The sequence below is a fragment of the Pteropus alecto genome, unplaced genomic scaffold (genome assembly GCF_000325575.1).
Source record: "Pteropus alecto unplaced genomic scaffold, ASM32557v1 scaffold20, whole genome shotgun sequence".
NCBI classification, from domain to species: Eukaryota; Metazoa; Chordata; class Mammalia; order Chiroptera; family Pteropodidae; genus Pteropus; species Pteropus alecto.
Genome location: NW_006436298.1, coordinates 4,238,010 through 4,255,375, shown reverse-complemented (window position 1 = coordinate 4,255,375; position 17,366 = coordinate 4,238,010). Strand labels below are relative to the sequence as shown.

Sequence of the window (17,366 nt, the reverse complement as noted above, 5' to 3'; positions counted from 1 at the left end):
CATAACATAAATGCAATGAACAAGAAAAGATTCTCAAAAACTTTTAAATTGGATAAATCAAAGACACTAAAACAAAATAAAAAAAGCAGATAAGAAATGGGCAAAATACGAAATGGTTAGATTCTTAATAAACAAAGAATTCTTGTTAGTCAATATGCAAAACATTCATATCTCACTCAAATTAAGAGGAAAGGAATACATAGATAAGTTGTAATACCATAATTGGCTAACAAGAATGTGAAAATGTTCAGCTTCACAAGTTATCAAGGAAACAAATTAAAATAATGAGATAAGATTTTTCCATCTAATAAGATTTGGCAAAATTCTTTATAAGTTATATCAGCATTGGTGAGGGTTTAGAGAAACTCTCTTTACACTGCTAGTAGTTACAAGAAAGTAGTTACAAGAAAACAATTCTTCAGTAAGAGAACCTTAAAAATGCTTATATACTCCCATAGTAAACCCGCTTCGAGCTATCTATCATAAGGAGATATTAAGGGGTTCATTATGGTGTTATTTATAATAGTGAAAAATTAGAAATAAAGTTTAATATTAGAGTAAACAAATTAAAGTAAATGGTCCTAGTGTGTCAGATAAAGCCATTTAAAAAATAATGTTTCAAAGAATACTAACTCAAGTGGGAAAATTTTCACAGTGAATTGAAGAAGATAAAACCATAGGTAATATAATAAAACATTTGTAAAATACTATGCAAATTATATTATGTTATTGATATGCACATACAAAGACTGGAAAGAAATACACCAATATTTTAATAGTGGTTATATGAGGTAGTGACATTATAGGCAATTTAATTTTTCCTTCATACTTATGGCTAGTACTAAGCTAGATGCTAGGATGTAGTTGATCAAAACACAATACCTGCTCTCAAAGTGCTCACAGTAGGAAGCATCATAGCAAGGTACAGGTTTTGAAGTTACATTTAGATTTGAGTTCTATGCCATTATAGATATTCCATTCTACAAAAGTGTCATTTTCTGTAAAATGGGGATTTTATACATTTAATATTTCAATAAACTCAATTTCAACAAATATTGGCCTCTGTTTTCTGCTAGATCCTGGGAATATAGCAGACTTCATGAAAATCATACTTTAATATGGATGTTAGGCACTCAATAAGTAATTTAAGTACAAAAGACAATTTAAAAAATAAGTTGTAGGTGCTACAGACTATACAAAAAGGTTGACTTAATCAAGTCTAGATGTCTGGAGAGTCTCTTTGAGGAAGACATGCTGAATCCAAGATATGAAGAAGTAGAAGTAAACTAAACAAAATGACACAGGCATTCCTTTGTAAGGAAAGAATACATTTCAAGTCATGGAGTTCAGAGGTAAAATAAGTCCAATATGACTGCAGTGTAGAATGGGAGAGAAGAGTGACAAAAGGTGAAGCTAGAGTAGCCAGTAAGGATTAGGTTGGGGAGAACTTTGTAAAATCTATACAAAGTTAGAATTTTCGAAGGGTAGTGAGTGGTCACTGAGGAGTTAAGTGACTTATCTAAGATCACACAGTTAATAAATGATGAAGCTGAAATTTAAACTGTAGAAAATTTGACTCCAAATCATACCAATTACAGAATATATATTTAAAAATGCCTTCAACAGAGCCTGTCACCAAAATAAACTGATTGAACAATAGCTAATATTTTATACTTTAACATTATATAACACTTAAAGAAAAGAAGCAAAAATTGTGATATAAATGGAGATGAAGAAGAAACACATCTGAGTTAAGAACTGATAGGATTTGTGAACTCATTTGATGTGAGGGTGGTAAAGCAGATGGAGAAGTCTAAAATTACTTTAGATGTTGAAATGTTCACATTTGACTAGACTGAAAAAAAAAAATACAGCTTTCACATTCAAATCCATACAAAGGCCAGGAATACAGAATTTGAGATTGTCTTCTTATAGCTTGTCTTACTTTGGTTCTGTATTTCTGAGTTCTCAGGGTAGAGTGCATATATATAGTTAAACACAGAGTACAGAACTGAAAACTTGTGAATTTAAAAATAAATGCTATTAAAATCAGTTGTTATTATTTCACAAAATAATAAACATACTTTTAGAGTGCTACCTGGGTTGTAAATGATTGCAAGGTTTTTTATTTTTTAGATAAGATTGTAGATGCAAAAATGAAACGTGATAAATAAGGATAAATTAAGATTCTTTTCCCCTACCAAATATTCCATTTAAAGTTTGTTTCTAGCAAACATGTAAACAAACATGAAACATAAAATTCCTTCTGAAGTCAGTTCTTAGGTTTAATGATAACTGGAAATAAAGCAAAAGTTGCAAATAAATATACAAGTAAAAAGCCTTTGAGAACATGTAAAATTAATCCTTACATGTGTGTTCCAATTTCCTTCACTTCATGGTGTATGACATCATCAATACAACAATCGGGTTTAAGTTCAGCCACTGCAGCATTGGAGGCTGAAAGATTTAAACGCTGAGAGCTTGTCTGAAGATCAGCCTTGAAAGAAAGTAGTAAGAAAAATCCAAATGAGATTGGATGGAAACAATAGGGGAACAGGAACAGAGAACTAGAATGAAAAGGAAGCAACACTTCTCTGTGTAAATCTTTCTGTACAACTCTGATGCTTAGAACCATGGCAATGGTCCACAGTCACATGGACATAAAAAGTAAATAAAATCAACCAAGTAGTAGGGGGAATGAAAAGTTAAATACAAAAGGCTCACACTGCTATAGAGGGTTTTCCTGATTAGGTAAACCAAAGGACCTCAAACTGCATTCCAAAGAATGCAAAGCCACCAATAGTCTTCATCTATACAAAAATACTATAAAAAGAAACATGAGAATTTAAACAATTCATTGATAAAAATTGCCAACCCAAAAGTGAAAAAAAGGGAATTTTAAGAAATTGCCACCCAAAACCAACTGCAAAACAGAAAAAAACTACAATACTCAAATTGAATTAAATACCCTTAAAAAACATTTGGGGATATGAAAAAACACCTTGAATTTAAAATTTCAAAACTAAAGCAAAAATTAAAACAAATTAAACAAATTGAACTCAAAAAGATAAAGACCATATCAGAAACAAAGACTAAATTGTAAGGCATCCACAGAAAGATAGATTTGAATAAAAACATGGTAAGAAGCACTAAAGAAAACCAGATAAAAAAGAACCAGTTTACATATAGAGTTTATAAATGATAAACAATGAAAACTTTCCGGAAATAAAAGATTTGAATCTATAAATTGAAAGTGTCTACTTGGCATCAAGAAACCAATTCTGAAGCCTACAGAAAAAAACTGCCAGGGCCTGCAAAAAAAGTTATCAGATAACTTACAGAGCAAGAGAATTAAACTGGCATCAGTCCTCTCAACATATATAGTTAGGTAATAAAGGAGTCGCATTTTCAGAAAACAAAAAGAAAATGTAAAAAAAAAAAGGATTTTAGCATTTTCAGAAAACATAAGGAAAGGATTTTGTATCTAGCAAAACTGTCCTTGCATAAAAAATGTCCTTGCATAGGAAAACACTTTTGAACATGCAAGGACTCAGAGAATACTATATCCAGAGGCATGTTCTGAGCCATCTACGTGAGAACTCCCCATCCAATCGATATGCAAAAAAAAGGTAGAAAGATATGAGACAGAGAAAAAAGAAAGTAATATAAGCAAAAGATGGGAGTTAAAGGATGCTATTAAAGACTAAAAGGTCTATAATAAGCAGCTAAGTATGAAAACAGGGAAAGAAAAAGGATTATAAAAGGCAGAAACACAAAGGTAACAACTAGAACAAAAATACAACCTTTCTAAACACCCCCAACAAAAAAACATTGAAAAAATAAATGAACAATGAAAACACATTGCGTGGAGAAAAAAACATAGCAGATATAACATGATATGCTTAATATTTAAATATAAAATCATGTGGCATAGTTGAAACCAAGTACCTCAAACTTATCAATATATGTGAATGAATTTAATTCAGCTATTAAAAAATTCAATTTGGCTCACAAAGCAAGACCCAGTTATATGTCATATAAAAGAGACAAAAACAAAATGACTCAAAAGCTAAAAATAAAAAGACAAGCAAAGGCATACTAGGCAAAGAGAAACTGTAAGAAAATGGGAGTAGTGATTCTAATATCACAACTACAATTTAAGTAAAAAAATATTAAATGTAGCAAAGGGGGATACTTTTAGTGCTAAAAGCCACAATTCACAATGGAGAATAAGTATAAATATGTATACACCAAATGGCACAGACTTTATAAAGCAAAAAGTATAAGATATAAGGAGATATAAATAAAAACACACTAATCATTTAAGGTTAACAGGCCACATGTGGTACAAGACAGACCGAGTTGACAAAAAAAAGTAAGTAAAGATATAAAAGATCTAACAACACAATCAATAGGGTAAATAGTATAGATATACATATCCAGCTGATAACAGAAAATATAACTTCTCAATTATACATGGAATAGTCATTAAAAATTAATATTAGGTTACAAAGAAAACATTGGTAAGTTCTGTAAATAGAAATATAAGAACAACAGTCTGATTACAAAACAATAAAACTACTAATTATTAATTTAAAAAACCCATTTCAACCTGAAAAACCTTCTATTAAACAACCCTTGGGTAGAAAGGGAAATACAAAGAAAATTACAGAATTCTTTATAAAGTAATCATTATGAAAATGATACAATCAGAATCTGTAGGATATACCTAATGCAGTGAATTAGAAGAAAATTCACTTTTATCAATGGAAATAAAAGAATAAAAATAAACAAATTAAATCCCTAGCTAGAAAGCTAGAAAAAAGAACAAAGTAAATGATCAGAAGCACAAGGAAAAAGATAATTAAAAGCAAAAATTAATGACGTAGAGAACAGAAAAACATTTGCTATAAGGTAAGAAAAAAGTTTTTTAAAAACAATATACAAACCAATAGCTACCTAAATTAATCAAGAAAAAAAAGAAGCAAAAAAATTCAAAATAAGAAATGACCAAGGGAAAATAATACTGATACAGAAGAAAATTTAAGAAACTACGTTGTTGCAGACCTGTATGCAAATACATTTGAAAATCTACATAAAATGGATCATTTCCTAGAATAAAACAGTTTAACAAAATTTACACCATTAGAGATAGAAAACTTAAACAGACTAACCTCCATAGGAAAAAAGTGAAAATGCTATCAAGTAGTTTCCCCCACAAAACAGCACCAGAACATATGATTTTACAGGAGAACTCTACAAGCCCTCCAAGGACCAGATAGTCTAAATGCTTCATATATTGTTCCAAAGCGTTGAAAATGAAGGAAAATTTCCTAAATCTTTCATTTAGGAACTATAATATGGATACCTGAAACTTGATAAATAAACATAAAAAAGAAAAATATAGGCCAATATAATGCTGTACTTCTTATATTGTCTTAAGTGATTCTGATGTAAATAATTTAGGTCTTAAGATCTATAAAAAATGTATATCATGAATCTGAATATCTATTTGTGACTAAGATACTTTTGTTGGGCATTGTGCTGCTCAATAAATATTAGCTGTTGTTATTTCAAACACCATTGCCTTTATAGAAACTGAAACTAAAGCCAATGGAAATATACATTTATGTTATTATATTATTTGCTTTTTAATACTGACTTATCTTAAGTTATATGCCTTTGCTAATTTATTTATCTTATAAAAAGAAATTCAACATTTACTTGAATAACTACCGTGTGCCAGGAAAAAAGTATACATTCTCAAAGTTCTGAAAGTCAGACCTTTTCATAATCTCATGCAGAGGTTGGCAAACTTTAAAAGGTCAGACAGTAAATATTTTAGACTTTATAGGTTATACGGTCTGTTGCAACTACACAACTCTGCATTGTAGCTAGAAATTTGCCATGGGTAATACATAAATAAATGAGTGTGGCTGTTTGTCAATAAAACTTTATTTATGAACACTGAAATTTAAATTTCATGTAATTCCAACATCACAAAATAAGCTTTTGTTTCTTTATAACCATTTGAAAATGTAAAAAACATTCTTAGCTCATATTCTATCCCTTAATTTCTAAACGACTGCAAAAATCTTCTAACTGGTCTATCTCCTACAAACCATGCCATACGATGTTCTCATATCAGTCTTCCAACAGTGTGAATACCTCTGCTCAAAAGTTTCCACTGACTGCTCACTGTCTTAAAACAAAACAAAACAAAACAAAACAAAACAAAACAAAACAAAACAAAACAAAACAAGGCTAAAACCTTAGCCTAAGCCTGGAGTTCAAGATGCTCCACTGTATGGCTACTACACATCTCTACAATTTTACCTACTCTTATCAAGTGAATTCTGTTCTCTGCTACAAGAACACACTATGTATTCCTATTTCTCTGCTTCTGATTACTATGTCCCTCTTGTCTTTTTATCTAAATCCTACCATTCTTTCAGGATCCTCTTTTATTCCCCTACTCCAATAAGCCTTCCTGATTGATGCCTGTGATTTTCTTCCTCTTTCAAATGTTATTGTTAATCACAAATTATTAATAAAAACATTCTGTTATTTACCTTTGACTGATACATTTTCTCATCCAACGTATCACAAACTTTGAGGATAACAAAAAATGTTTCTGTGGTTAGCATATCTTCTACCTTTAGGTGTTCAATTATTGCTTGTTGTTAATGACAAAATGTCCTCTATCAAACATGAATTTAAAGTAAGTTTCAAAACATAAGAATAAATATTTAAAAGTTTTTTAAAACATATATATATATATATCTCAAACAAGAATGCCACTTACTTTTACCAATATATCTTTTACAACTTGATTGCTATCATTATGAACACTGATATAACTGGAAAAAGTCTCTCCCAAAAATATGTTCCTGTGAAATAAAATAAATTTTTAGGCAGAAATTTATTCAAGTTTTATCACAGATATTCTATTTGAGCACCACTGAGAACTGGAGAAATAGAGAACAATTTATTAAAGGAAAGAACTCAGGTAAAATATTGCTTCAACATTCTTGTTTACACTAGGTTGCTCATTCATTACCTAGTGTAACTCAAAATACTGATTTAATCTATAAAACATGATATATCTCTTGGTCTTCAACTACTGCACAAACTGCCAGTCATCTTAGAAATAAGTCATTAAAATCAGGTTCATGGTAAGAGTCTTAAGTTTGTTACTGAAGAAGATAGATAGGAAAAGGCCATTTTTGAAATAACTTGTGAACTGAATCTAGAAGAGATCTAAGTAATTGATCTCAGAGTTATTTTTTACCAATTTATTTGATTTTTCTAAGTTATTTTAATAAAAACAATAACTAGTGGCTTTATATTTTTTATAAAATGTTTTCTCAAAATATATATTTATAAACATATATGAATGTATTTAAAAACATTAAAACATATTTATAACTACATATAAAATATTTTTACATGACTATATTCTCAAGTTTTCAAGACACTAGTTAATAAACACATTTTGTAAAGCTTTCAAAAAAACCTGAAAAATTCCTGAAAAACCTGAAAAGTTCCTGTCAAATTCTCTCACTTGCAAACAGAGAGGAACCAGGGGCTTCTATCTCATTAATACTCTAGAATAAGAGAATAGCTAAGAGCAAGAGAAGGAATTAAAAAATTGAGTTCCTAATTAGCTGACATGTCTGATAATTTATGTTGGGAGATGGCTCAAGTTGAATAAAAGAGCTACTTTTGAAAGACGTTTAGATTAAATCAGTCAAAATAAAGGGAATCAATGGGCATTAAAAATATAAAATCTAAAGAAGAAAGCTAAAATTTTATCACCCTAGGAACCCCTATTAATATTTCGGTATGTATCTTATTTTTTTAAATCATATGTATCTAATGGTTTTTCAAAAACCAGAATCATGCAGTATAATTTTCATAAAACTTTTCTTAACTACTTAAATGTATCCTGAGCATTTTCCCAGCCCATAGTTATTTTCTGAAAACTAGATTTGTAATGACTTTAAAGTACTGTTGCATTTCTTATGTGACTACATCATTCTTACCCAAAATTCTGTGGTAAAGTCAACATTTCTCCTAACATTAAAATTTCTGCACCATTTACAGTCGAAGGATCATCTCTCATGAGTTGGTTAAAGAGATCTCCTACAGAAAGAGAAAAACAAAATTCTAACCTTTACCTTGTAAAGAAGTTATACTTACATAAAGAAATAGCTGAGAGAGATTTTTTTCCCCCTTTTTAATTCTGCCCACCTCCCAACTTCCACCCTTGACCTATAGATGTTGCCGGCTCCCCTTAAGAACTGGATCTCTAAGGCGGGGGGTCTCCTCCCATACGCTCAGGGTGTGCACCTAAGGGCCTAGTGCACCCAGGGTATGGTTCGTGGCTCCACCTGGGGCATGAACCCAGGACTTTCTGCGTGTAAAGCAGATGTGCTAACCACTACACTATGGAGCCACCCCCTGGGAGAAATATTTTTAAAAATAATCTCCACAAAATTATTTTAAAAATCTAATTTCTAATCTTCAATTTAACTAATGCATGTCAAAAAGTTCTGGTTTCACTTTAGAAAAAAAGGTCATGTGATATAAAATATATTATAGAAAGCTCCAATAATTTTAAATAAAAGAAATGCTCATACATACATCGATGGAACATTTGAAGATAAATGTAATTTTAAAAGTATCATGACTATGAAATATCATTACTAAAACAAAAATAAAAGTCTCTTGTTGCCATGGGATAGCAATAGTATCTTGACTTACAGATCATGAGTGAGACCTGTTACTCAGATGGCCACCACTCACATGGTACAAAAAGAGGCAACAAAGAATGCAGCAAAGAGTTAGCATAAGATTGGCAAGGCTAGGCTTACGGTAAATACAGGCAATCTAGGTTTCAACTTTTCCTAGATGCAAGTAGAATAAAGCATGTGCCATACCAGGTAAATCTTTTTCTTCACATGTTACTGGAATATTGGTGAATAAAGTAGGCTTAGTCAACCGCATCACTGTGAATTAAGAAAGTAAAACAAAAAAACAAAAAACAAGAAAATATTAATATTGCTTTAGGCTAGTACTCCCAAGTCGAGTGTATAATATTCATCAATTTTATACTGATATACTTCCTAAGACCACTATACAGAAATGATTTACTAAAAACGTTAATATATGAAAAAATTATATGAGAAAAAAAGAGAACAAGTTTGCTTTTATTTATGATCTAATGAATCGTAAAAGTGAAATATAAGTATAACATATCTCATTATAGAGAAACTGAAAAATAAAGAAATTTTAAAGCTTAAGGTCTATTAGGAGAATGAAGCTTTAAAAAAAATCCTGAGTGGCTTCACTGTAAACAATACCAACAAAATATTAATCAAAATCAGCCTGGCAGGAAAAATCTTTTAGATGTACCATTTCAAATATGAAACAATAATTTTATGCCAAAAAAAAATCTTTGTGAGCTTTATCCCTTGTTTAGAATCACTGGCCACTGGAAATTCAGTAAGTGGTGGCTCTTTAAGCAACAGTCTGTGTAGAAGTTACAAAAATATCAGTTAATATATATAGGTTTACATAATTCCAACCAAAACTAAGATTTGTTCTTGGAACATGACAGAATGTGTCTAAAGTTTATTTAGAAAAACAAATTAATGAAAATAGGAAATTAATAGGAAAAATGAGGAAGAACTGTACTTACAATATATTAAACCATTGGAATCCATAATCAACTAATCGGCTTATTAATGTAAGACCACATATCTATCTATCTATCTATCTATCTATCTATCTATCTATCTATCTATCTAATTAGTTTAAAAAAGGATTATTAGGATACAGCAAAATAAATCAACATTACAAGGTGCTAGAATGACTGGTTAGCTAACTGGAAAAAATAAAATTTAAGTTGAAAATTCATTTCAAATATCAAATAAATTGCATATGTATTAGACAAAAAAGTAAGCCATAGAAAACTAGAAAAAGTATTTATTAAATCTAGTCTAGCGAGGATAGGACATCTTAATGAAAAAAACTTTTTCAATTATTTCTAAAGATTGACATTTGACCACATCAAAATAAAGACAAAAATATAAAATTAAAAATCATACCAACATAAAATATTTCAGAAAATGAGTCACAGACTATTTCTTTATGTTCTATTAAAAATGTTCATTCCATTCAAAACCAAAAATCTTTAATGATTATAGACATAAATGGCCAATTCACAATACAAGAGCATTAACCAGCTACAGATAGATGATGTGGTGGGGAGATGGGGTGGGGAGAGTGGTTGAGGAAGAGTTTCTGAATTACACTTTTATTTTTAACTAGGAAAACAGATTAAGTACAATATAAAGGGGATAAAAAGTTTCTCTAAAAATAATATACAAGAGACAGATTTTCTTACAATCTAAATATCTAAATAAGACTCTAAGCTCACTATTAACACCAATTGGTGTTTTGTTTCCTCTCCATTTTTTTTTTCATTTCAGAAGAAACCAAATCTTAATAAAGAGGAAACACACTCTCAATGTAATCCTGACACACTCTTTAAAAAAATATTTTAATTAAAAATTATTGGGGTGACATTAATAAGTTTCAAGTGTACAGTTCAACAGTGTGCCATATATACTGCACTGTGTGTTCTCCACCCAAAGTTAGATTTCCTTCTGTCACCAAATATTTTACCCCTTTTACCCCTATCTACCTCCAGTCTCTCTCCCTCCCTCTGGTAACCACTAATCCACTGTCCATGTTCATGACTCTCTGTTCATTTGTCATGTTTGTTTGTTGCTTTCAATTTTTACCCTACATGAGTGAAATCATATGATTTTCAACTTTTCCTGTTTGACTTATTTCACTCAACATGATTATCTCAAGACCCATGTTGTTGGAAATGGCAGTATTTCATCTTTCCTTATGGCTGAGTAATATTCCAATCACCTTTATCGAATCATCTACTGTCGGACACTTTGGTTGCTTCCATGTCCTGGCCACCATGAATAATGCTCCTGTGAACATTGGGGTGCATATATCTTTGCAGACAAGTGTTTTCAGTTTTTTTGGGGGGGTAAATATCCAGTAGAAGGATTACTGAATCATATGGTAATTCAACTCAGTTTTTTGAGGAAGCTCCATACTGTTTCCCACAGTGGCTGTACTAAATTGAGTACCACCAGCAGTATATGAGGATTCTTTTTTCTCACAACCTCTCCAATACTTATTATTACTTGTCTTGATGATAGCCATTCTAACAGGTGTGAGGTATTTCATTGTTGTTTTGATTTGTATTTCCCTAACAGCTAGTGAAATTGAGCATCTTTTCATATCTGTTGGCCATTTCTACGTCTTCTTAGGAGAAATGTCTGTTCAGGTCTTCTGCTCATTTTTTAATTGGATTGTTCTTATATTATTGAGTTGTATGAGTTCTTTATATATTTTGGATATTAGGCCCTTATCAAAGGTGTTGTTTGCGAATATATTCTCCCATTTGGATGGTTACCTCTTTGCCTTGTTGACACTGTTTTTTTTTGCTGTGCAGAAGCTCTTCAGTTTGATATAGTTCCATTCATCTATTTTTGCTTTTACCTCCCTTGCATTTGAGGCCAAATTCATAAAATTCTCTCTAAATCCAAGGTCATGAGTTTAGTACCAATGTTTTCTTCTATGCAATTAATTTTGAGTTAATTTTAGTGTGTGGTGATAGACAACAGTCTAGTTTCATTTATCTGCACATGGCTTTCCAGCTTTCCCAGCGACATTTATGGAAAAGGCTTTCCTTTCTCCATTGCATGATGAAACACTCTTTTTAAGTGTCCTTGAGTTCACCCAAGTGTGTAGCCAATTTATTTGCTTATTATATGCTCAAACTTCCATTATGTACAAGCTCTATAAAGCTTAGTTTTTGCTGATTCTATTTTTTTCCTAGGAGGATGAGACAGTAGGGAGTGGGTAAAGAAACTAGCCTCCATTAAAAATAAAAAGATCCCACTTTGTAAGTTATATAAATGTCTAATCACTATGTTGTACACTTGAAACTAATATGATATTATATGTCAACTGTAATTGAAAAATAGAAAAAGATTAAAAAAATAAAAATAAGAAGATCCCAAAGTGGCATTAAAAGTACCTGTTTTCTTCATATTTTCAAAAGAAGGTAAAAATTAGCAGAGGGGATAGCAGTTGTAAGAAATACTATCATCTTGTGGACTCAAAGAAAATTACTATAAAGCACATTTGTCATATTGCAGATTCTTAAACAGGAACTTAGATAGCTGAGTTATTAACATACAACCATCTCATTCCTTGAAGGACAATCCAAAGTATGCCCATATTCTATATTAAATATAGATTTAAAACTTAATGATTACTGTTTTATAAGGAATTAATGGACCTCAAAACGTAAACATAATGTTAGCTGGATAAGAGTAAACACCAACTAAAGCAAAGTTTAAAAAAAATGGCAGAGGAACTATAATAAAGCACTGGTGGTTAAACAGTAATTTATATCCAGCCTTGAATGTTAAAGCAGGTTCTTGGTCAAAAATGAAAGAGACAAAAAAGAATGTGATTTTTAGTTCATTGCCAGATATTCACCACACACGTCACCTAGTGCCATGTGTAGACACACTTTCAGTGGAAATCACAAAACAGACATTCCATTTACTTATGAAATTCAGGTTTCATTTAAAATCTTATTAAAAAACTTTCATAAGTCTTCAGTAAAATTAAGAAAACAACAGGCTTGAGGTTACAAATGAATGAACTGGGCCTAGTTCGACTTACATTTTGCTTGGCCACAACATTTAAAAAAAAATTAGGTAGAATCTTCAGATTCAGAGTTCTTACATTCCACAGTCTTAGCTGTCTAGTCCCGAAAGGCATTCAAGTTTGTGAATCTTGAATTAATTTTGGGCATTTTGAGGAGATTAAATTGAAGTAAATAATTTAGCAGAAGCTCATTTGGGAAATTTTCAAAAAGTGGTCTTTATTTGTTAAGTTGGTAAAGGAAGTTAAATTCATGTGATGCCCTCCACATCTTTTTCCTTTGACTTTGACTTAACATTTATTTGAAAGTAGATAGCTTGTCAGGGAAAAATTAAATTCTGGTACTGTTGCCGCTTTTCTTGGGTGTAAATACTGATGGTTATTTTACCAAATGCCCTCAGATTCGCCTTCCTGTACATCTTTGTTTCCTCAATTTATTTTCATGTCTGTGACTTAACAGTAGAACCTATAAATATTGCTAAGCCCCACTATTAGGCTAGTGAGAGAACCATGAGTCCTCAGGCTCTAAATACTCTAAAAAGGCTTCAAAGAAGTAGCTGTGGATTCTAAATTCTTAGGCCTAATTACTTAAGTACTGTCTTGGTATAAGAGAAATGAATCTTTCTTTCTAAGTTCATGGCAATATTAGCAATAAAACTTAATCTTCATTTTCTTAATCCTGAATTACCTTTTCATCGTTTCTCAAAGAGTTAGAAAGCAATTTATATAGAATTAGAAAAATTTAAATCTGCCACATATGAAGACAAAGCAGCTCTTTTTAATGTGATTCTTAGATTAAAAGGCTACTCATAAGAATCCCATGACCCCTGACTATACCTTGTATTTTCAGCTGTGTACAATCAGTTCAATATAAATCATAAAAAAAACTATGTTGTGTCTGTGACCCTATCTTATGAGTACCTAACTTTTAACCTATGATTAGCAACCGTAAAGTAAATAAGACCTGAACGATAAAAATCAAATTCACCATTTATTATTCCCTAATAATATTAATCAACTCTTATTTGTTTTACCAGGAGTCTTGGATTGAAAGTAAGATTAACAAATAAAAGAGGAAGTAATTATTGAAGAAGTTACCTTGGAAATTCCCTCTACATCAGGTGACTTTTCATTTAAAGACTTTTGGAAGCATTCAAGCATATGATTATTTTATAGACAGTAGTCTCATTTGAGACAATAAAATGGTACTAAAAGTAGTTAAAAACAAAAACAATGTTTGGAGGGAGTAAAACCTAATTGGAATAAATTATCTAGTTAAAAATTAGTAGACTCCTCAGATTTTAAGCAAACTCAGCCTATGAAGAATCCCTCCAAAGGGCACATTTACCATGTATCATGGAGGCTCTACCATGTCTGGCACTATGCCACAAAGCAAATGTGTCTCTGCCTTCCTAATGAGTACAGTCTTATAGGTTTTTTTTAGGGATTTGGTTCCACTGCTTAAAAGTAGTAAATCCATGTAAGTTCTGTGAGGGCAGGGTCCATGTTTGTCTCCTCCCCTACTGCATTCTAGTACCTAGCTCATGGTAGGCATTTAAATTTGTTTAATAAACGCATGCTTTTATAAAAATTTTTTTCTATTATCACTTTGTTTACTTTTACGAGGTGATGTGTAAACCCAATTTATAGCATTTGGTTATGGGAAACCAACAATGACTCCACAAACCAGCCAACTAGTAATCAACATTATCGGTCATTAAGACTGTATTATCTGTATTAGAATGAAGAATAGAGATCTCTTATCACATTTGATACTTCCCTTCAAAACAGGTTATAGCTTTAGATACATTATGGTCTTAGGTAAATTATACGTTTTTCACCTTTGTTTCAAATCAACACATCAACTATTGTCTATTATACAAGAAACATCAGCAGAATCTGGGCTGGTCTCTCAATGTGAACTATATTCATGCCACTTGAATAACATTCCCAATAAAATTGGTTTTAGTTTTATTTAAAAAAATTTATTACACTTTCAGGAAAGAAAAAATACTGTTAAATTAGATTATAAGGATTCACCCAAATCCAAACTATTCACTGTAATTCATAGGGATATCTAATTCAACCATTGAAAAAGTAACAGAACAAAAGGAATAGAACATTTTACTTTTAAATTCAGTATAAATAATAATTTATCACAATTCATTTAAAAGAAAATTGCTAACAGTGAAATCCAGAAAGTTCTTGACTTAAATAACAATCCTAGAAATTCAACTGATAGTTATTTATTTCTGGGATACAAACTGTACACGTTACCACACAATTATTTTTCACAGTGTTAAGAATAAATAGGCTCTATTAGCAAAGGTTCAAATAAAACAAATAAAGTCATTAAAAATTTAAAAACCGGTAAAAAATTTACTCATTTCGGTTCATACTGTTCATTCAGAATATTTTCCTTTTTGTCAATCAGTGGAATTCATTACATACTAAAAATAACACCATATTTATGCACAAATAAATTTATTTTCCCAGTAAGAGCTAATTTTCCTTTAAGGAGATTTCCTACATATTCACAGTACATAATATCACAGAACACCCATATTTGGCCTAAATGTCTCTGAATTGTAGCATTACAAGATGGAAGTTCATTGTGCCTGATAATGCGATTGAGTTTTGCCCAAATGTCTTCCAGAGTTTGGTTGTTACAAATAGTGTGTTCTATTGTCCATCTTGCTCTATAAAATGAGTGTAAATTTAGTGCCTTTAAACTATCTTGCAATTTTTCAGACAAAGGAAAAATATTTTCAGTACTATTACTGCTGGGAAGTGAAACACTCCAAGACCTCTTCTTTTGCCGCTTTCCCTCTTCTGATTGTTTTTCCAGATTTCCAGAGATAGTCTGTTCATTCAGTGTGTGTGACTGGATTAAGTGCTGCTTTTCTTTTAAATTAGGTTGAAACTCCAAGAGATCTACTGTGCAATCATAACTCTGTGATTTAACAGCATGTTCTGCAATGGTTAAGTACTGTTTCACAACATCAGTTGCCTCTTCAGAAATCACAGGTGGTGATCTTTTTGGCTTGAGTGGGAGTTTGAACCCATCATGTGGAAACCAAGGAATAAATCTCGATAGTGGACGTGTAGGAAAGTCTTGAATTGCTTTCTCTGCAATTTTTAGCAGTTGTGTGGGATCACTCTCGTATGGTCGATAATGTAATATTACTTCTGTAGTCATTCTGCAGTAATCCAGTCACTCTTAATGAAGATAAAATTTCTTAGCTGAGCTCCTCAGAGCTAGAATGTAATTTATAATGACAAGACTGTCTCTCTTTCCAAATCAGAGGGAAACAGGACCTAAAGTGAAAGTATTGCAAAGAATAAGATATGGTAGGGACAGCCTACATACAAATAGGCCGAGAGAAAAGGAAAAACAAAAACCAATCCCAATACTATTTTACCTAAGTGTTATTGGTAAATGTGAATGTAATCCACAAAATTGGAAATCCTTTCTCTCACCAAAATAAGCGATCTGGATTAGATGCTCTAAAAGATCACTTCTAGCATTTTTAGGTAATAATAATCTTAAGATCATACCATAAACAAAGCAAATTAGTGATTCTTAAAAGGTTAGATTTATATAAAGATAACAAAAATGAAATAGTTCTTAAAATTTTAAGATATCTCAGCAGTAAACAGTAAAAACATGAAAATTATTTAACTTTGCATCTTAACCATGCTAGGAACTGGTTTTGTGACAGTCTCCTCTGTATAATTGGGGACATAAGCAATTTCAAGATCTTAGTATCATCGCTCCTGAATTCCAGTTTGGAGGAGGAACAAGGATAGGTCCTTATTTTTTTTTCCTGTTAGAACAGAGAAGTCCTCAAGTTGCCCCAAATTAACTCATTGATAATAAGTTCCAGCATATAGTACACAAGGTCAAGAATGGAGCCTTCGAGGATCTGTAAGTTAGGCTTACTGACCAGGTCCAAAGCTGCAGGAGTAATAGTACAGGTTCTTCCATATCCTTACTGTGCAAAAAGAGGTTGAATCCCTTTTCCCCCAAATCATTAGAAAACTCCTTGACGAGGGTTTTTCCACTGCAAAGATGACAGTGGTGGGGACTCCTGGCATGATGTCACAATACTCATTTGTCCACTGATTCTGAAGAAGTAATCTCATAATGATTCTTTTCACCTACTATTAATGTCCACTGACTAACAGATTTGATGACTCTTAAATTCATAAATAACTGTGATCCTTAATATCCATAATTTTTAATATGGATCTAAATATAGTTAGCACATTCTTTCAAGAATTAATGCTGTTATTTTTTTCTTTCTTCTTTCTTACACTTTCACGTCGTAAGGTATGGCACTGAGAATTCTTTCACTGCTGTCTCAACTTATTCAGTGTTGTACTCCAGAGATACTGAAGTTGTGAGAGCTCCTTAATATTTTACATATCTAAGAAAGTAAACTTAAATGACCATATAAATTGATATATTTGGCATCCAATAGCAGTAAAATTAAAACTTGTGAAATTTTGATTAGGACATTGGAGAATAATAATACCAAATAACTTTAATAAAGCTGAAACTATTAGTGAATTTCAAAGCACCTGTCCTTTAG

General features: G+C 31.4%; 1 protein-coding gene across 5 annotated transcripts in view; it reads right to left on the bottom strand.

Annotated features, from left to right (window-relative positions):
• TRAPPC13 (trafficking protein particle complex 13) overlaps positions 1–17,366 on the bottom strand; it is a 32,336-nt gene that overhangs the window by 12,991 nt on the left and 1,979 nt on the right. For all 5 annotated transcript variants that reach the window (XM_015590416.2, XM_006913087.3, XM_015590415.2 and 2 more), the window contains exons 3-6: positions 8,943–9,011; positions 8,046–8,145; positions 6,806–6,890; positions 2,370–2,497 (exon numbers count right to left, since the gene is read on the bottom strand). In XM_015590416.2, coding sequence (XP_015445902.1) covers positions 2,370–2,497; positions 6,806–6,890; positions 8,046–8,145; positions 8,943–9,011 — 382 coding nt within the window. The remainder of the gene's footprint in view (positions 1–2,369; positions 2,498–6,805; positions 6,891–8,045; positions 8,146–8,942; positions 9,012–17,366) is intronic.